Consider the following 22791-nt stretch of genomic DNA (forward strand, 5'->3'; position numbering starts at 1 on the left):
GCAGCTATACCCAAAATGGTCACTACAAATTTCAATAGGTAAATATTGCTTGTGTTTTGCTTTAACTCCCCTTGGTAGGAAATTTTTGTGACCTTCCAAAAGTACTAGATCTAAAAACGCGGTAGATAGGTATGGGTTGGTGGTTCTAATTAGTAGCGCTATTCGTTCGGATGATTAATTAAATTGGCAGGAAATAATTACTTTCCACACGAAAGGCCCTACTGAGAAGTACTTCCAAACTATTTTGGACTTCGGGTTTGTTTTTTCTATTTTTATTTTTAATTTAACAGGAAGTGCATCGTGTCGTCACGTTTCATGGCGGCACCCAATCACAAAACATTATAAAATCACAAAAACATGGTGATTATGCTATGAGCCAATCAAAGGAAACCTTCAGTGGAGCATGAAAGAGCGTCGATATGACTTTGTACTAACGTTATCTTTTGTGTCTAAAGAAAATAAATAAATATTTCCACTTTCTAGATTAAAAAATAATTTATGTTTAAATATTCTGTTCTACTACTAAATTTTCCTATTTCAGTCTAATACTTTTACAGATTATATTGCGAAGAAAATATTTTTAAATGTTGTGCTCCCATACAAGGCTACGTTGCGTTTGTTTTCTACCCGAGTCAGTGCGCATGTCAAGTTGAAAATTGCAAATGGCGGCCGTTGTTATTGTTCGTACCGAATTAAATATTTGTAAAATATATACCAGTCTTTTTAGCGATTTTTCTACTGGACTGTTACTTTGATGCGATGCTTTAACTTCTTATAATTCGGCGAGACACGTTTTATGTACATTTTTAAGTGTTTTGAGTGTTTTTTTGGTATTTTATGTGTGTCATGCAAATGGGGTAAGCTGGAGTTATCGGATGTCGTTTAGGTTGTTTTGGACAGTTTCAATGGGAATACGATGTGATGTTTTGTGACCATATGTGTGGAAATGGAAGTAGCATAAAGTTCATTAACTAAATTAGTACGTGTCGAGTGTAGCGAACGTTTGGAACGGCAGTAATTCGCTAATGTTCCATGCCGTGACTGCACTCCCCGTACATTTCAAAATGGCTGCTGCTCTTCTCGATATATGAGCTTTGCGTCACTGGAACATAAATCAGTGGATTCGATTTGTGATGATATTCTAGCGTTTCTAGTCTGGTGAAACAGTGTAGAAAAGCAGAAATAAGCAGTGGACTGTGCCCCGGGTGTGCCTGGGGCGAGACAAAAGTGGTGTATCATATGTTTTTGGAACTGGACGTAGAGTGACCATAGGACCGATATTGCCTTGCGTCCGAGCTCGAGTACTATGCGCTTGATTTTCCAGAATGATTTGGAACACAAAGAAATAGAACTTGTGTGGAATTGAGCGGAATGTGACATTGTATGAGAGGTAGGTGATGTTTTTTTCGGTTTATTTACATACAAAAAGAAGGGTGTTTGGCCGTGCTATGTTGTACAAAATGGGCACATTGGTGGTTGACAGCAGGTCGGGCGGTCGCTGCGGACTTGCTCGTGCGCCTAAAAACCTCTACTTTACTCGAATTTCACGGCTGTCTCGCTACATATATGATTTTCGAAGTTGTGTAACACACGCCGTAATGTTTTTGAAACTTCGACCTTGTCGGTTGTAATATTCCATGCATGAAAGATCGTTGATCGGCTACACTTGCTGCTCTCAGTTGCCGCTGAAAGGCTTATTTTCATCAGAATTAGCATTAACATTCATATTGTTTTTATCTAATTAGCATTGTCCTGTTTGCAAGTGAGTTGTTAATGATGTTTAAAAGTTAGGTTATCCCAAGAGATATTATCATAGCATTTCAGTTGAAACTCACTTTGTGTCCTGTGAGTCATGGTAATCATGAATATACAGAGTAGCATATTAGCTAGAATCAAGTAAACTTTATATTTAATTTAATTACTGCTACTTAAGTTGTATCTTATTCTACAACAATATTAAATGTTTGTTAATACATTAATTGGTATCAAATGTAAATTATGCTGGAAAACCTTTTGCACAACACCGAGTTCATATATTTTATAAAAATATTTTAATTTTAGAGTAGTCTTTTTTATGAATTAAGGTTTTAAATTGGATTATTATAAAATTAAGTCATTTTCTTAATAATTTCTAAAAAAATTAGTAACAAGTTTAAATGTAATCTATGTATAATTCAATTTTATTGGCTTACTACACACACACATATAACTGATATTTATTAATGACCCGTTATTATTTTTGCAATATTTTTTTATTAATGATTTATAATTATTTATAATTTTCTTATTAAACATTAATAAGCAGTAGGTACGTTTAAAAAGAAAAAACACTGCATTTTCCTATTACTTGACTAATCTTGTTACTTTTCAATTTATTCTTTCATTCTAACCTGAAATAATTTATTGATATTAAAATGTATATCAGGATACAGGACAGCATATGGAGGATATGTTCAACCGTGATATCTCATGGTTGATGATAATTAAAAAAAATAAGCACTAAAGGCTGAAAATATACAGGGTATAATTTTATGTGTGCCTAGGCAATTATTTGGTAAATATAAGACATAATCAAAAGCCTTCAATCAAAATTCAATCAAAACAAAGAATATCGAAAGTATGTTATATAATTAGTAAAACAACACCAATAACTATTTAATAATAAATTCACTTTGAGCACATCCATGCATACATGTTACAATTATAAACAATAAAAATGAAGTCATATTAGAAAAAAATGTAAAACCATTTAAGTTTTTTAATTATCTACTTAGACATGTTTTCAGGATAAGTTGACAATTGAAACCAGCTTTGTCTACTTTTGGAAATGTAGTCAATAAGTACATAGGAAGGACTCAAGTCTTTTGTATCCTTTATTTCTTGGATTGAACATACAAGTTCTTATTGAACTGTTATTTGTGTATATACGTGTATTTTCACGGTTATGGAAAACCTACTCTTTATGTATTTTTGAGCTCTTAGACGAAATTTTAAATCTCGAAATTGTACTTAAGTTTATTCTCAAACACTAGGTCCAGTAAAAAATGTTGAGTTTGGTGTTACTTGATACTTGGTGTAATGGGCTGGTATCTGCAACTCCACGTCAAGGCGCCTATTTTGCGTGTTTGAGTTTGGTGTTACTAATATAGTTACATTCATCTAGATAAAACAAATAAGAGATAATTGTGCACTATTTGTAAAAACACACATCAATAGACATTACTATTATGTAGAACTAGGGGCTTACAAGCAAATTATATAATAATAATAATAAACAACATTCCATCCATTTTAGTGGAATTTTAGACTCTTTATATAGGTATTCAATGTATGCAGAATACCTGATGCGGTTGCATGACACGACGATTTTTAGGCCCCCATAGTAATTTCATAAGGTTGTTCATATTCTGGATATACTAAAGTCTACAATATATATATCTTATGCATTATAATTAGTTTAATTTAATTTGTTTGAAGAAAACATTTTAAGATTTAAATGTTAGTCATTAAAAGACAAGTTCAAAAGAAGACTAAAGCTATTTTCTTTCTGAGTTTCTTACAAAATAATTGAGAACTTGTATTTCATTTGTTAAAGAAATAAAAACTTGAAAATTAAGTTTTATGACAACATTTTATTATAGAACTCATTAAAACAACTTGAAACCGATTTCTATTGGAGTTCTTCTGAGTACTGTTAAAACAAGTAAAGTTTAATCAGTTAGGATTCAAAGTTATAGTATCTTTTCCTATATTTAGTGGTAAATAGATAAATTTTGATTTATTGTTTTATTTGTTTTATGTTTTGGTACTTAATCCAAATAGTGGCATGTATATTCATTGTTTAACTATTTTTCAAGGTCACTCTGCAATATTTGTAAATATTTTAAATTTAGTGATGACTTGCTATCCTTACATCAGATAATCTTGTTACATAATATATACCCACAATAATTACATTTCATTCATCCAGAATTTAATCAATATTACAGAAACATGACAAAAATACAAAGGCAAAAAATCGCTACTTCAGAATATGGTGGAAGTGAGCCTCCCCCTGTTTATCTAATGGCGAGAGAGAGAAGAGAGCCAATTATTTCTTTACTCTAAAATTGTAAATACATCATGCTCTATATATAGACTTTTGTTCCAAAAAGACATTTTCAAAGTTTCTCATGATATCTATATTTAAATTGGCATCAAGTTCATGTAATCATAGTGTGTGATAAAGATCTAAAGATCTGTCAAATATTATTAACTTATTATTCTTTCAATTTCTTTACAAACATGTTTCCAGTAGAAAATAATTTTAGTGTAAAATAAAAGAAACTTGCACCAAGAGAAAGTGTTTTGAAATGTAATTATGAGTCATAACATAAATAACTGAAATGTAATCACGAATCATTATAAGAGAAATAAATGGATTACAATTCCTATTAGACAATTTTCCTCGACAATCTTGGAAACATCCTCAATGATAAAGAGTACCTATGTTTACCACAAATTGGGTATAGTCAGCTAAATAATCTGAATGTTCATAAAAAAAATGCTTTTTCAATTGTATTGTGACAAATTTCAATGTCAACCAAAAGTATACCTTACAAGTTCTGGAGATTGATTTTTATTATTATATTAATTATTATAATATCTGCTGTGGTAGAGCTGTAGAAAAGTGGGCATGTTTCCTGAGTAGAAACAATGCTAATCAATGTTAAGAGCCCCATATTTAATATTAATAACTTGGTAAAATCCACTAGGTAATATACTGCCATATATAGGTAATATCATAGGTAGTACTTAGCAAATTTTCGAGAATATCATCTTATTTATTTCCTTTTTATTTGTTTACAATTAGCGACTAAACCAACTACAAGTACAAGTACGGCGCGTGCGCTGCCGTCAAAGGCTTCCGTTAATATAGAGATCTCATACTGGTTGTCAAATTACTGTCATAATATTGTCTATGTATTCTTTGACCTTAGTCCCTCATATAATTGAATAAAACATCACCTACCAATTCACTAAAACTTTTCGAAAATCAGGTACATTATCAATTATTCATACAAACCCTTCAGGTCGAAACATATTTAAATTTAAACCAACTGAATATTGAGTACCTATCCCATGCCTATGTATAATAGACACTATTTCTATCAATATGTCTTGTAAACATCTATATAAATTCAGTGTTGTTATAGACTTTATGTAATTGTTAAAAGCAACTGGATGGATTTTGACTCTGATGTTTAATTAGTATTGCTAAGTATAACAAGTTATTTGTTGCATTGTATTAGGTTGCATAAACTCTGGAAAACCAACGTAACAATAAGATTAATAACCATAATTGGGATGCAATTTTTCACAGAGACAACAAACAAAGTTGATAATGGAGTTACAGAGCAGAGAGGAAGTTGTTTCCATCTTTTTTTGAATGCTTGTTACCTGAATGAGAGGGACCAGTATATACGGTCAGACCATTGGTCAAGAACCCTAGATTTTACCGGAAAAAAAAGAACTTTTCTTGGTAAAGAGCACATCCATCTTGACACTTTGGCTCGTCGCAATCGTCTTATAGCTGAATTGAAATTGTAAATGTTAAGGATGATATGCTCTCGGCTCTGTACTATTTTCCAAATACACAGTTCTATAAAACAACTACGAAATAGTAGGGTATATTATTATTAAATCGTCCGGATTTGAATCTCATGATTTTATTTAAATTTATAAAAATATTTTTTTCTGCTCTCAATCGATTGCGTAATTTAGTATTAACATTTCGAGTTCTTAGGTTTTCGCGATTGTTACACATAGGAAATTTTTCCGGATTTAAATCGCGTATATTTGTTTTTTCAAACAAGCTGACGTTTCGGGCCCTTAACAGGTCCCTGTCAACCGTGACCATGAGTCACGAATCCCTTAGAAAGGACTCTTAAACTATTACCTATTAGAAGTCCGAAATGACGTTTTCCAGAAATAACGTTTGCTCGAATTTTCATAACCTCGAAAATAATTTTGAGAGGAAAATGTTTTTTCTTTTAAAAAGTTATATTTAAAAGAAAAAACATTACTACAAACAAACAAACATTACAATTAACCTAACCGAACCCAATCGTGTCTGCGATAAACATCCAACATATTCTGAAAGAACAACGGTTTTGATATAATTTGGTTTTCGGGGTAATGAAAATTCGAACAAACGTTATTTCGGAAAAAATCAATTCGAGGATGTGATAGGTTACCCCTCTTAAACAGTAATATGACGTCATCATCAACCCATTTATATGTCCCGCTGCTGGGCACGGGTCTCCTTTCAGACGAGGGTTTAGGCCATAGTCCGCTACGTTGGCCCAATGCGGGTTGAGGACTTCACACGTTTTCCGAGTGTTGTGAACCTTCTTCAACGTGCAGGTTTCGTCACGATATTTTCCTTCACCGAAAAATCTCATGATAAATTTCAAATTAAATTTCGCACATAAATTCCGAGAAACTCAGAGGTGCGAACCCGGATTCGAACTCACGACCTTCTGCTTGAGAGGCAGTAGGTCAAACTATTAGGCTACCACGGCTTTTATAATAATATGACGTATGTAGATTCATTCTATTATGTCAGGCTAGTTTAATTGATAGTTTATGTGATTATATGCTTTTGAATATATGTGGGTGTGATGAAGAGCAAAAGGTACCTCAAGCATGTGGACTGCACAGGTGATCGTATCCCAGTATACTGCACACACTTACCCGATGTGGTAATGCGATGTCGTAGTTGAAGAGTGTTTTACACGAAATTCAGTAATATGTATATCATATCAATCAATAGTCCCCATTCTGAGATTAGGGCAAAACACTTTATCTCTCATACTCCTGTTTTTTATGATACATAAATTCCCCTTCCATTAGTGTTTTTTACCTATCGTGTCCACTATTTTCTCATATATACAGCGCGTATTTTTAAATGGAACACTATGGGGAAATCCGAAACCATCGAAGTTTTATGAAAATTCTCTTAGGAATTCACCATTTCATTGTATGGGATGAAAAAATCGGGACAGCCGAAGTTAGTCAAATTTCATAAAATATTTTTGTACAAACTGATTTTCTTTTTTTGATACTGTTAGACTCAGTTTCTTATGGTAATGATTTTATTGTATTGCAAGAAAATAATCAGGACAGCAGAAGTTGGTCAAATTTAACAAAATGTTATTCATTTTGTATGAAAAAAACTTTTTTTTAAATTTGACCAACTTCCACTGTCCTGATTTTTTCTTCCCATACAATGAAATCATATCCTATAAGTATGATATGAGTACTGAGCCTATTGGCATTAAAAAAACTAGTCAATTTTATTCATTTTTTATGAAATTTGACTAAGTTCGGCTGTCCCGATTTTTTTCACCCATACAATCAAATGATCCCTTCATGAATCTGAGTCGATTAGCACTAAAAAAAATTTTATCAATTTCATTCATTTTTATGGACAATTTGCGCATGACCAAAAAATTGACTATGCCAAAATTGTTTTCGCAAAAATTTACTTAATGGTCCCTAAGACAGTTACCTTGTATCTCCTACGGCTTAGGACTTCCCCATATTGTCCCATTAAAAAATCTCTATGTACCCGCATGTTCGACGCATAAATGCGCATACTTCGTAGGGTTGTTACTGTAAACTCTGAATAAAGATTTTCGTATAAAATCAATGAAACTAGCTGAGATCTTTTTGTATTGTGTTAAGTAAAAGCCGTTATAAGAAAAAAAATGGATTTTACATTTCAGTGATCTGCATTTATGTTTAACGTCTCCCAAGTAATCCTACGTATATGGCTTCACTCTCATTGACTGATCACATCATGGTAAACCATAATATTAATGTGCCTGACAACCATACCAAGTGATCAAGTAATCAGTCTCGAACTAAGGAATTCTCTGTAATATGCTAGAGCAACTAAATTCAATTCGGGGCACTTACCCAGAACAACCACACCAGAACCAATTTAATATATTTCCGTTCCAAATTAATCCAGCTGGGAACCTTCTAATTCAGCGCCCTCAGTACAGACCGTATATAAATTCTACCTGTCTTAGCATTCGCTTTGAAAGGTATTTCTTGGGTGGTTGTTTGTACCTTATAGTTTAATGTGATAGGCATTTCACATGTATTTTCAAAACTTAGGAAGTCACCATACATATTTGCAGAACCAGTTTGAGCTGGTCAGAAAAACCTCTATGACCTAGCAATAAGAGCGAAAGAGTTTACGCGTTTCTGTGTACATAAATGCGGTGACTACTTTACAATTTGAGCCTCAAAGTAGCTGTTATTATTTCAAATTATTAAATTTAAACAATTTTTAATTATAGAAAGTCCAAACTTAATTTACATTTTATTTAAAGTATAATGTTAATGAATTTGTATTACCGTTATATATTTACATAAAATTGTATTATAAGTTTAATTATTTCTCAGAATATGGATTTGTTTAGTTATTTATTCAAATTGTGATAAATACAACATGTTACACAACTGTACTGCACTATAGCGTAGTTTATGCGTTTGCTATGTAGATCTGATGTAATAAGACCACAGGTAATTGCGGGGATTTTAAAGAACCAATTTCTTGTACTGATTGCATCGTCATTGACGCCAAAAGTCAATACAAAATCCACATTGTTCAGAATCACAAAACCTTTTAAATTCCTTCTATATATTATAATTTCTTAACATAAAGTCTATCTGTGTCAACCACTAAATTGTTCATAATATTATTTATTATTGAATTTGGAGGTCACAAAAAGCCAGCCCGTCACACCATACTTTCTTCTTTACGGTATGACTTTTTTAAATTATTGTCGAAACACTATTTGTTATTTCCCAAAGACCACAGAATACATTTACCAAACTCGTTAAAAAAAATTCATGCTTATATTTGCAGCATGGCAGCAGACAGCGATGGGCTAGGCTCGGCGGGTGGGGGCGGGGGCGGCGGGACGTGTGGCGTGGTGATGACGTGTGAGGGCGACCTCCGCGACCCCCGCTTCCCCGCGCGTCTCCGGCGCCTGCTCAGGGAGCTACGCTCGCTGCTCGCCGAACCTCATCCGCATACACTCAAAGTCAATAAGGTAAAAAGTAATTTGCAGTAACTAAGACAATATATTGTCAATAAGAGGCCCATGTACACGGTCGCAAGCAGAGATGGGCAAGTGCCCGGGTTTTAACCCGGCGTTTTTGTAAATCGAGTTACTACCCATTAATGCCCAAAATCGAAGACATACTACTACTAAATAATATTTGTTGCAAAATCGAGTTTCGTTCAAATTTGGTGACATTATTACAAAATATTTATTGCCTTCTGATCTAGCCGAATCTGATCGAGCCTTTCTATTGAATTAGTTGCTTGAAAATCTATTTGAAATAAATCGATACAAAATCGTTAGGTCGAATACCCTTGAATGGATTTTCGTAAAAATCGATTTGTAATGTGCATCCTTAGTGGTGAGAATGCACAGGTTTGCAAGGTAGACATTGTGAGGAGCTGCCATCTTCATCTAAAAAATATTCTATATATCGTATTTTGTAATAAGTACGGAATTATACCAAATTCCGTACTCACTGAATTTTAATCGCAGAAATCGATTAGAACCCGGTGCTTAGGAAAAAACCCGTTTAAAACTCAAGCGGGTTGATTGGGTTTTAACCCACTGCCCATCTCTGAGTCGCGAGTAAAATATATGGTTAATTTTTAGATTAATTTCTCTATTTAATTTCGGTGGCGAATTTAAGAATTTACTCACACATACTTAAATATTAAATTTCAGGATACCACACTCCATGTTAAAAATACTTCATGATAATATTCTAGAATATTTAAATAATAATAAGTGCCATCGAAATTAGGTAGAGAAAACCTGAATATTACCATTACTCAGATACCGTTTTCCCTTATCCACAAATATCACGCAACACTGATAAAATGTCCAGGACCATCATATACTTGCATAAGGTTCTTTATGGCGAGAATAATTCTCCTTACCTCTTGAATAAAATGAACCTCTCTCCAAGGCGTGATCCCAGAATACCTATTGAAGATATTTTGTTTGCGGACTCGTAAGAATAACACTTTTGTACTCACCTGATTAGAATATATTGGGCTTTACAACGAGATATCTATGAAAAACCCAGGTTTGGATATTTTTGGTCCAAGATCAAGATTATTTAAAATAATATTAACTCACCTAGCACTTAAATAGGTAATCATCCTTGTCGCTTTAGTATTAAGTAAATTATTGGCAAATTATAAACCTACTGTTTATTTCTTTTTACTTTACTATAATGTGTCAACAAACGTCGGGGATAGTGCAATTACGCGTGACTAGCATTGGATTTTGAGTTACCATTTCAGTAATTTGGTGGCCAAATCACATCCTCGTAAATGTCGTGGCAACCAAATTAGGCGTGAATTACGGGAATCTATTGTTACCAGTCCATAAACGACATAAATTAATGCTTTCTGTGCAAAAATGAAAGTCGTAGCTAATAAAAATAAATAAAATAATAAATAATAAAATTGTTTATTCAGTAACATAATGTACAGAGAAAACTAAATACTACTTATGCGATTTAATGTAAAAATAACACATGTACCTGAACTAGGAAATTCCTGTATTTCAGGTAAAAAGTACTACTAATTATAAACGTGGATACTATTAATATTATAAATACTTTTTAGGAGAATCTTATGAAATAAAATTAAACAGTTAAACAAAAAATATTGATATAAGTAATAAAGTTAAATCTCTCTCCTGTAAATTTGGTTCAGTGTCGATGCGCGCCTTTTACCAATGCTATGTACGCGAATTTGCACTGTCCCCGACGATAAGTAGGATTACAATCTGGGCCTGTACTTTCGTTCTCCGTACGAAACAATTTCTGTCAAATCAGTAATACTCGGATTGTGTTTTAATTTGATCGAATATTACTGTCGGACGTGGAACGAGAGAAGATCCCTCAGATTCAAAACCTTGTAATGTCATATTTACTTTTATTTATGTGATTTTACGATTTGATTTTGTTTTTTGTAATATTATTGATGAATTTATTTATTAATCAACACTGTATTTCTTCCAGGTGGAGCCATGGAATTCAGTACGCGTTACTCTTTCTGTGCCACGCGCAGCGGCGGCGCGACTACGTGCGTTGGCCGCGGCCGGGGCGCCGCAGTTACGTGCACTCGGCATATTGTCAGTGCAGTTAGACGGCGACGCCGCCGTGTCGCTGCGGTTGCAGCATGGGGCTGAGCTTACCATCAATACTACGCCTGATGGTAACATTCCTTGTTAATAAATGTGGTAACAATCCTTAAGGGTTCCCGGTCCATACATTCAGATTACCTTTATATAATAACAAAACTTTCCAACTGAATTTATTTTCTTCATGTCCTATATAAGAAGAAAACAATGAGAGATAGAGAGAGATCTCCTAAGATCTGAATTTATTAAAGATATTTTTTTTCTTCTGATAACACATACTTGATATCAAGTTTCAGGGTAATTTTCAGGTTTTTTTAATAATACTAATCTTTATTTTATAATATACGTTACTTTTTCGCTACCTAATTGCGGTGGCAAATGTTATTATTTAAGTATTCGAGTACACTCGAATAATTAATACTTATATAATTTTTATTAATACTTATATAATAAAAAGTAATACTTCATGATAATATTCTAACTAATAAAATTTTTATATTTAACTAATAAAAATTGCCACCGAAATTAGGTACAGAAAAATAATCAGAAAATTACCCTTCAGCATCTAACAGTCACTAATCGGCTGATTATATTAACCCCCTTTGCACAGCCACTCTATCGCCAGTGATCAGGAGCGTACAGGAATCGTGCGCGATTACCTGTTTGAAATTTTTTAAGCTGACGTTCTTACGCGCGCGATTGCTTGTGTTCGTTTTTTTACAACGGGAAGAGGGTCCGCGTGTTGGGGTGCGCGACTGCGCACGCGCCTGATGAGCGCATGCGCGCGGTCTTTCCCTTTTTCCATCCAACATCTTTACACACGCGCTCAATCGCGTACGATTACTTTATCACTCGCGATAGCGTGTCTATGTAAAGCTCGCTATTGTTTGTTAGAAATTTTCTTAAAAAAACATTCATCACTCGCAGACGCCAGTACATCAAGGTCTCAACCTAACCCAGAGATTCTCGCGGGACTAGGCGGCATCGGGCGACTACTAAGCGAAGGCGAGAGCAGCACAAGCACTGCGGGAACATCCACATCGACCGAAACAAACAACTTCAAGTCCCCCAATACGGTGTGCCCGAGAGATGGCAAGATACCACAGAACATTCCCACGCCTACAACGGATCGATGTGAATTTCCATTCGGAAGTATGACGCAAGCGAGGGTTATACATCGGAAGGAAAATACTTTAGGTGAGCGTTGACTTGCTCTTGAAATATCACCCGTTAGCATTTAAACTATATCTTCAACTAGTCAAAACTTTATGGGTAGCACAGAACATGTTTCTATAATATTGTAATCATGTTTTCAGGTTTAGGTGGATCGTCAAGCAGCATAAGGCCGCCGACGGACGCACAGTTCGTCCGTCCATCTACATCAACTTTCCCCGCGCCCCCTCCACCCTACCCCGCGTCTGCATCCCCCGCGGCCCCTGCCGCGAGTGGGGGGTCACCCGCCGGCAGCAGTGGGCAGCCCGTGGCGTTATCTTCGCCGCTGTTGGTGAATCTGCTGCAGAACGATGCACCGGCGCCACAGCCGAGGGCCAAACTTCCTCCGCACCCCCCACTTCAGCATCCTGCTAAGCTGGATAGGCTAGATGATGGACAGGTAATTGAATTTTAAGTTTATTATTATTTTACTTCTTGTCAGAAGTTCATTGTGGAGTTTGATCCAATGTTAATACAATGTTACGGGACTAGTACGTGCCAAGTGAACCAAGACGACTCCCGCGCAGAGAATTTGGCAAACCATGATAGAAGAGGAGCCTACAATATATATATATATAATATCAGTTAGATTTTCGTTTCTGGATAGATTATAGATGGATGAGAGTATGACTTGGCTTTACTGCCTCTGTGGCCGAACATTACCATTACCATGTCGAATGTCCCGGGTTCGATTCCCGTGTCTGGAGAAATATTTGTATGGCCTACATTTATTTCTTTCGTAAGTTTGGGTGTAATTTGTGGTGTGTTTGTGTCCATGGCACCCGCGACACAGGGTTTCCCTAGTGTAGTCACACTCAGTCGAGTGTGTGCGCGTTATTATTATTAGATGTTTTCGATCGACTGAACCTTATTTTGTATTGCAGGTGGAATTGGCAGTCGGGCGCGCACCGTTCGAGTACCGCGCCCCCCGGCCGCCCGCCCCGCGTATGTCACCTTCCGGCGCCCCTCCATCCCCGTCCCCCCCATCACCGATGGCGGCGCCGCCCTCTCCGCTGCCTCCCCCGCGCGCTGTGCCTCTGCGTCCCGCGCCTTTCGTGCGCCGCGCCTTCCCCCCTACAAGGCCTGGACCCCCCGTGGCCACTTACCGCGCACCCAACGCAACGGTCATCGGTCGAAGGTATATTTCATTTATTTGTTTTTCAATGCTCTTATAAACATTTAATTTTTTTAATTTCATTGAAGAACATATGTGACGTCATTGCTCTTCAACATAGTTTCCCGAAGTGGTCCCTACCCCCCAGTGGGCGCTGAAGAGTCCTAGGAGGCTCGGGGGTAGGGGCCTCGGAAGCAATTGGGAGGCGTTGATGCTGCCCAGGGGGCGCTACCGTATTTTTTTAAAAACAAATTCTCTATATAAGGTTCACCACAAATATATTTTTTTTAAATTCCGATTTTGTGTGTTAATATGAAAAATACGTGTTTTCGATTATTTTTTGTGTTGGTGGGCGTTGAAATTTTTTTTTCGTTCCTATGCTCTACAACATATCAAAATATACAATCTAGCTACACGCAGTATCGCAATTTCACAGGAGAAGCAAGTACTACTCACACATACCAATGACAGCTGGCATACACGCGCAACGTCGGCGGGCGGCTTATAAACGTCAACTTAACTATTGACTTGACGATTGACTGCTGTATTATTATGTTACATTCTTAATTATATCAAGTGACGGGACGAACAAGTTGTGTGTCTGGTGGTAATAAACTACACGCATGAAATCGCAAAGATCTGAGGAGCACTGCCACAGCGCCTGTCACCCTGAGACATAAGTTGACAAGTCCCATGTATCGAGTTCTTAGGTTTTCGCGATTGTTACACATAGGCCCTTAACAGGTCCCATGGTCACGGTTGACATCCGTGACCATGGGACCTGTAAAGGGCCCGAAACGTCGGTTTGTTTGAAAAAACAAATATACGCGCTTTAAATCCGGAAAAATAGTTTCATCTCCTAAGTCCCATATACCTGTAATTTCACCAACACCCTTAACCTTCAAGACCGGAATGCAGATAATGGTCGCATTACTGCTTGGCGGCAGAAATAGGTAAGGTAGATATATAAAAAATATCTGCCACAGCGCATCAATGCGTTGCACACGCATTCGCCACCTATTTAGTAGCAGTAGAGCTCCTTGTGAAAGAGTTCGTCCAAGGAATACCTCTATTATAGGGTATACCTATTTCTGCCGCCAATCAGTAATGTCAGCATTACTGTGTTCCGGTTTTGAAGGATAAATTACAGGCTCATGGGACTTGTTAACTTATGTCTCAGGCCGTGCAAGTGACAGTGGCTCTCAGATTTTGCGATTTAAAACTCTTGAGGTTCGTATTCTAGAACTGTACTCAATGCTCAAGTCAGGATTTGAGCAGACTTGAGTATGATTTCAAACACTGGAAATACGACCCTAATAGCAAGGACTTGAGTATGATTTCTAGTGCTTTAAATCATACTCATGTCATGACTTGAGGAATGAGTAGAGTTCTGAAATACGACAGTGAGTGGCGCTGCAACGGTTATGGACAGGCATGTAGCTTACCACCGTCAACTGATATTTTTTTTAAAAAATCACACTAAAAATGTTACCTATAATTAATATTGTATTTTGTTTTAGGTTTCCTTCCCCTGGCTTCTCATCGGAGCAGTTCGCGGCGCCGCCCCCTCCGCCGTACAGGCAGCAGGCGCCGCGGCCGCGGCTCCCGCCCGCCCAATCGCGCGTCACCCCCGAGGACCTGCAGGCGCTCTTGCCGCCCTCTACTACTAGCATGGACCAGAAAACGCAGTCCAGTTATCAGGTATATTAATATTATCAGTAAAACTTCTTTCACGGCACTGGTCACACAATACATACATGTATCTTAGTTTTCTAAGAACCCAGAGACGTGCATTTAATGGAGTCTGATGTATTACTTAGCTAAGCCTAGGGGAATAATATGTCTTCAAAGAGTTTTTTAGCACGCGTTCAAACACATCAAATGATGGACAAGCCAGACTTCATCGTAAAAAAATAAAAAACTGTTGCGATCTGACATATCTTTTTAATTTCAGGAATTCCAGAGGTATCAGCAGCAATACAATGCCCGGCAGCGCGCAGCTTCACGAGCGGCGACACAGCCCGACTGGAACGAGCCTTATCGGGACACGCTAGGGCTGTCACTCCCTGACTTGCCCGACAATTGCGATCTCGACCAGCTGCTGCCAAGTCTAGGAGCAGATCTCAACCTGGACGATACCGCCCTCTCCGCCATTTCCGACCTGGACCCGAACAACAAGCTGGACTTACTCTACGACCATCCAGCTCAAGACTCAAACAGTACAGACTCTGGTCAAACACCAGACGCGTTACTCCAGGAGATCACGCGATTAACGAGCATGAATGGACCCTACGAGTCCACAAGCCAAACCAGCGAAGTGCCTTCAAAGTCGGACTCGTTCGTATCGAGTGAGTCGATAATGCCCCCGCCCCCTGTTCCCGTGCAGTCCACATCTAAAGGCCTGCAAGCGTCGCCGAACCATACAAGCAACGCGCCTTTCAAGTCGCCTCCCAATGCGACTTTTTCTCCTAGTAATATGAGTTCAGAAAGAATGAACGCGAGTCAGTGTATGCCACCGCCGATGAGGCTACCTGTCCGTGCGACAAGTTCAGTTGCAACTGCGACAGTAGGGTCTCAAGCCACAGCACAGGAAATCGAGGAACAGAGCAAGCAGTACCTGATCAAGACTCTTATGAGGGACGACGACATACCGCGCAAGGAAGAAAAGAAAGCAGAAGAGGTTACCGTAGCACAGTGCAAACTCAAAGACGGCGTTCAAAGCGTACACGACGCGCCAGAGGTGTTTGGAATCGCCAAGTCTACGATAGAGGACGATAGCAAGAAATCCGACGATGAAAAGAGGAAATTACTGAAAAAGGATGACAAGTTGATAGCGCAAAAAGGCGGGAAACTAAGAACGACCGGCGCGAAAGAAAAACCAGCGACGTTAAAGGACAGAATCATCCGAGATGTAAAGACCAAAGTTGCCTTATCGCGGCCGCAAACCGCGAAACCTCCCACCCCGGGAGAAGCGCCGAAATCGCCCGGGGAAAAGGAATCTATCAAACTAAGGTTGAAATTAGATAAACATGAACCCGTGGTTCAACCAGTCTACAAGGCGGATGTTAGTTTCGTTAATCAACCACCGAAAGGAGAGAAATCTACTGAAGGCGAACTAAGAGTCCCGCCGCTACATATAAAGCTTAGAGGTCAATCTGCAGTTATCAAGAACTCCAAGAAGGAGAAGAAAAAACTCAGTCCTGGAGAACTGCATAAGAAAATAAAAAACAGGAAATGTTCAGAGTCAGAAGACAAGCCTCATAGGCGAGATTCCGAAGAGAGCGCGTCGAAATCGAGCGATAGTACTGACACAAAGACTGACGAATACCTACATGTGAAGAGTATAAAACTGAACAACCACTACACAGAAGGGGAAATGATAAAAACGGAAATAACCGGAGACAATAATGTTGTATATAGGATGAAGACAATATCGAAAAACGCGCATATAGTCACCAAATCCGAATACAAAATCAACAATAAAATTTCTTTAGACAAATTGAAAAAGAAGAAACTTCTAGGAGATGTGAAGATGGAAAAAGATAGAGATAAAGAATGGAGGAACGATATGTTAGATAAAGAAGGGAAGTATGCCCAGAATGAGGGTTATAGAGAGACAAACAATCACGAGATGAAGAAAAAGTTACCGGTGAAGGAGAAATGTGATAAAACCAGTGACGGGAAGAGTGTGCAATCGGACGCTGACAGTGAGAGCGTTAGTGGTGCTAGTGAGGATACGGACAGTCGGGTTAAGTGCGAACGGACGCTCAGTGCGGAGGGTGCGGAAGGAGCGAAGGTCGAGGCACGGAGAGGGAGTGAGGATAGCAAATTGAAGAGGACAGCAGAAGGCGCCCTCACATCGCCTAATGGAATCCTCTCTTCTGAGAAGAAGAGGAAAACTAGCCATAGTTCCTGTCCAGGTAAAACACCTTTTAGGAATGACTCAACTTATGAAAGTTTAAAAGCTAGCTAGAATATTGTTTCGATGTTCTTATTGTATGTTGAATATAACGTCGAAACTCCGCCATTTTCCAAAATGGCTGCAGCTCAACCAAAAGTCAAGAGTTGATTTCATAATGTTGAATTATTTCAAATGCATTGTACACATACACGGACTTGTTGTATATTTCGGTTAGTTTACCTGCCACACCCTCTTTAAAGTAGAATTAGACATCCTGCACAAAGACAGTAGGCGACGGGTTGTCTAACGTATTTCACGTTGTGTTGCAGATCCCCCCGGATCGACGAACGTGGGTACAGTGGTGGGTCGGTCGGAGTCGCCGCCGGCCGCGTCTAGTCAGCGCGCCGGCGCAGCCTCGCCGCGCCGCACGCATCGCCCTAAGGACAAGTCCTACTGCAAGCTAGTTGCCGAACGGGTCGCCAGAAACGAAAGACCTGAAGGAGAGAAGTTCCCGAATCGCTCTCCTACGTCCCAAGCACAGGGGGAAGACTCTGGGATTGAGTCCATGGATGCGTTATCCGAGAAATCGCCGAATCAAGCCAGTCAATCTCCACCAGGACCGCAGAGAAAGGAACGCCTTGACATGCCCCGTTCCACGAGTCCTACGTCAGTGCAGCGAATAATTGGAGTCATTGAACAGCCCCCAGCGAGAGACGAATTGCTTGAGCGGCTGTCGTTAACAGGTCAAGCGCGCTACGATTCTGGTCCACCAGATATTGACGACATCGAAGCTGAATTGGCTAAAATGCATGCTGACCATGTGAACGGTGATGACGTACCGCGACGACCACCGCCAGATACCAAAGACAGGGAACCCACGCCTATAATGCGCGACGATAAGCAAATTGACAGGGTGGACCAGGACAACAGTGAAGTAAAGACGGAAGATTCAAGACATGAGGATAAACCCAGCTCACCTAAGAAGGAAAAGGATGACTTTGATCTGCCGAGCAGAGTTTCACCACCGCTGTACACTTACTCGAACCCCGAAAAGAACAACGCAAGTGATGAGCCCAAAGAGGAGAAAGCTGCCGTCGCTGAAAACGGGGACGCGAAAGACGAGGAGAGTAAAGAAAAAACGGAATCCAAGATAGAACTGTTAAAAGCGGACTTTCCCGATAAGAGTTTGTTAGAGCAGTTGCTAATCGAGATTCCGCCAGAGTACGTGTCGAAACGCGAATCACCATCGCCTTCTCAGGAACGTGTGGCGCGCAGTAGCGTGCGCACGCGCTCCAGCAGCAAAATGAATAGCCCTGCAGACGGACCGAAGACACCCAAACTCAGTCCGCCGCAACCTGGCGACTCTCCGTTACCTCGGAATTGTTTACGGAGCGGGTCAGTCGACAAAACTAGCCCGCGTACGCAACCCGCACAGCCAGTAAAACCTGCGCCGCCAGTGAAACGCAAGCGCAGGGAGTCCGAAAGCTCGTGCGCCTCGACAGTAAGTTGTGAGGAAGCGGCATCGCCGGCTGGACGGCCAAAGAAGAAGCCACGGCGCGATGGCAAGCCGCCCATCCCACATAACCCGGCAATTGTGAAAGTGAAGAAAGAATCGGATAGCGACAGTGACGAGCCGCTCATCTGCAAGGTGCGCGGTAAGGGGAAACCGGTCAAGGGTGTGCGCATGCTCAAGGGTGGTGCAGAAGGAGTGGGCACGAGACGCTCCGTGCGACATCCCGCGCCACAACCGCCGCAGCCGCCACTACTGCAACCGCCGCCCCTCGCGCTTCCCACGCCTATAAGCACACCCGTCCGGCGGAAAACCAGAAGTGCCGGTTAGTTACCCATTTCATATTTTTCGTTTTCGTCAATAGATGTCGCTTCTATGTTTGTAAGTGAACAAAAAACAAGTTCTAAAGGAGGTTGCCATTTTTCAGTGGGTGAAGGAGCGACTGCGACGCCCGGAGCAGTGCGAAGACGGCGGGCGTCCCGCGACGGCAAGTGACGGCGGCGCCGCGCGGAGCCCCGCCCCGCGCCCTCGCCGCCTTCGCCGCCCTCGCCGCCTTCGCCCCCCGCGTCTCTCGCGCCTCCTGCGCTGCATCTACTCTACCCGCTCGACTGACACTCCCTCTGCCACTGCTGGCTCTACGGGTCGCCGCTTTAGCCGCAGCCACCGCGCCATAGCCGCAGCGAACAACCGGTAACATTGAAATACAACCATCGAGTGCGATGCTATTGGCCGGAAATAACAAAATTCGAAATTTTAAATTTAGGTGACGGTTCCAACCGGACATTATTAATCGATTTTTGATGAATCTCACGCGGTCAAATAAAACAAAATTGGGATAATATTTCATGCAAAATCGTGCAATAATTAAATATAAAAGCGGGAGAGGTAAAAAGTTAGTGAAATTTTAACGTTTTAGATGTGTGTGTGTATTAATCGATATGACGCTTTCACGTTTGTTGAACGATAATATGACGAAGTGTTCAAGTTTCAAATCGATTTGCCGCTGGACTAAAGTCGATTATCTTTTTTTAGTGAACAAATCATGTTACCATTCACTATAATGCACTTGACTTTTTTATTGTAAGTTTTTTTTTTTTTCAAGTAATTAAGATCGTGGTATTCGTGAGAAGCCAACGGGAAGCCTTAGTTTAGTATAGAAGTGTATATTGTACAAAGCACTCGGACTTAGGCACATTGTTGTAGGTTAAATAGCCAGAGTTTATGAAATAATGCATAAAGTTTTAAAAGTGAATATTTTCATACGTTTTTGCACGTAACGCGCGTAGTTTTTTAAATAACTTGTTTACGCGGGAAAATTGTGTCGGAAACAAACGCGTTTTAAATAAAGAAATCGTCTACAGAATATACATAATTTTATAATTATTTTCGTATACACTTTTGTTCTTTTTGTAAAGAAGCCATAATCAAAAGTTTTATTTTCGAAAAGAAAATTTAACTTTTTTTTTCAAGTGCGAGTTTTCCCGCGCAAAACAAGCCGCTCTTACGACGTAACGTTAGCGTTTTTATAAAGTAAGTGAAATCACGACCAATAATTGTAATTTAAATGTGAAACTTGGATAATTTCTTAGAGAAAAAATGATAATAATATCGTGACTGAATGTTTCAATAGTTGTCTGTGGGCTTCCAGTAACTTAAAACTCTTTTCTTTTGACGCCCCCATTCTTTCATTTTCCCTCCATTTTCCTAATACAAAAAGTCTTTATTATAAAAAAAAAACAATCTATTACCAGTGAACGACGCTTGTTCATGAAATTTCTAACAATTCGTTAGCACTGTACATAAAGATAAAAACAATTTTATTTAAATAGCTCTAGTATTTATTATCGCAGTTTTAATTGGTCACTTAGAGTAGTTAACTGTTTTTTTTTGTGGCTTATACTGGATTTTTCGCACATATACGTGTTGTGGTCGCTATTTCGATTTTTTTTCTAGGTCAAAATAATCTGAATTTTATAATATACCTACAGTGTTCACCGCTTCAGCTGTTTCAAATTTATACTTTTTCGTCGTCGTAGCTCTGTTTTATATTAAACTCTGATGCAAATTTTATCTACAATTTCTAAACCAAATATTTTTTACACAGCGAAAAATTTTCTAAATGGCGTCAACAATACGGTATATTCGATTTGCGGTTCCAAAAGCCTATAGTGAAAATATTGAAAGCAATAATTCGTGGATGTGACATTATTAAAGTTTTCTACCGCTTTTATACATTTCGTGTTAGAATATAATCCCGTGACCGGTTTGTTGATATTACGCCTTTAGCACGGAGCGGGGTACGGGAGGGACATAATAAGGGAAAAAATGCATAAATTATTTATTAACGCTTACACTTTTATTATGCACAAGCTCAAGTGCACGTCAACTGTCAAGACACTTTAGATTTAAATTCAACTTTATGTCGCTCGTGATAATAACGGTCCAATATCCAAAGTGTAAAAGCTTCATGTGCTCTTGACTGTACCTAAAACAATGTTTAACAGGTCTTCAAGTGACTAACTCCATTGCCCCTTCCTTTACCTACACATCTAGTAAGACTATAAATCAATAAAATGTAACGAAAGAAAGACATATCGTTTCCCGAAACCCCTCGATGTAAAGGCGTATTCACAACTAACACGTATTTAAGTGTTATCTCAGTATTTACGTTCTGTCCCCCTTAGTCCAACCCTGAAGATATATTTGCACAATATGCAACCTAATTAACAATAATGAAAATATCTTTCAATATTTCTTCATAAAGTTTCCGAAAGTAAACAGATGTATATCTACTAGATGAAGTACTATCAGTACACAAAAATGTACAAATTTATGACTTCAGATAGCGCGTTCACGCACTGCACGCGATGTGTATTCGTTTCGAATCCGAGATTATACTAATCTAGCAGACTTGGACCCACTTCAGATGTCGCTTGTGCACTAGGTCCGATTTTCGAATCTGATTCGTCCGAGAAAATAAGAATATCGCATGTACACCTAGATATAAAATGATCCCTGTGACATTTCGGACTGTCGTTTCTCGGATGCAGTGTGCAAATGCCCTAAAGTTGCAAAGTTGTTAAAAAGTAGCGACGATTGTAGTCATTCGGCCCGGGGTGCAGTGGTACTTTACAAACAAGTTTCACAGAATTGTCGATGCCTAGCACTATCACTGCAACAGTGAAACTGACCACGACCATTTACCATGTAAATTACCATTTTTTTAAGTTGCGGAAGGTTTTAACATACGTCTGTTCGCAGGAAACTGTCGTATTAAACTTGGACTTTATTTGAAAATATCTTGTGGGTCTATTGTTTCGGACGCACTGATTATTCAACATATTGTTGTTCTTATGAAATACAATACAATTTGCAATAATAAATAAATAAATAAATTCAATATTAATTGAAACTATTTACTAAAAACAGATTTCATTATTATCCAAATTAGGTTGCGAGTTGTGCAATATACGAAACCAAGATGTTCAATAAAATAGGCAGTGATAGCGCTACAATATATAGATACTTAGTAATTTGAATAAAAGAATATATTTTTATTATAATGACTATTATTTAAAAAGAAAACGACTCTTTGGAAGTTGCAAAGGAATCATTAATGATATAAAATGTTTGTAAGAACTTCAGGCCTAAGAAATTGTTAGGTCCTTAGTCTATGGTCTGTTGAGAACTTTGTACAGAACTAACAATTAAAACAATATATTAGCAAAATTTAAATCTTAAATAAAAATCTTCAGGCTAGGTTGTCATAACACAAAATTAATTATTTGTTAAATAGGGTTTGAAAATTAAAAGAAGA

At 38.6% G+C, this 22791-nt stretch overlaps 1 protein-coding gene across 1 annotated transcript; it reads left to right on the forward strand.

The window, feature by feature from the left end:
* The first annotated feature begins 1124 nt into the window (after positions 1-1124).
* LOC113239754 lies at positions 1125-20049 on the forward strand. Its single transcript, XM_026476855.1, has 10 exons — positions 1125-1390; positions 8924-9110; positions 11116-11311; positions 12165-12434; positions 12554-12849; positions 13334-13587; positions 15084-15264; positions 15518-17483; positions 17794-19299; positions 19402-20049. The coding sequence occupies exons 2-10, from the start codon at positions 8925-8927 to the stop codon at positions 19467-19469; spliced, it is 4923 nt and encodes a 1640-aa protein (XP_026332640.1). The 5' UTR covers positions 1125-1390; position 8924; the 3' UTR covers positions 19470-20049.
* The last annotated feature ends 2742 nt before the right edge of the window (positions 20050-22791 follow it).

Source organism: Hyposmocoma kahamanoa, unplaced genomic scaffold, assembly GCF_003589595.1.
Source record: "Hyposmocoma kahamanoa isolate Upper Pololo Valley unplaced genomic scaffold, ASM358959v1 116, whole genome shotgun sequence".
In the NCBI taxonomy this organism is placed as follows: domain Eukaryota; kingdom Metazoa; phylum Arthropoda; class Insecta; order Lepidoptera; family Cosmopterigidae; genus Hyposmocoma; species Hyposmocoma kahamanoa.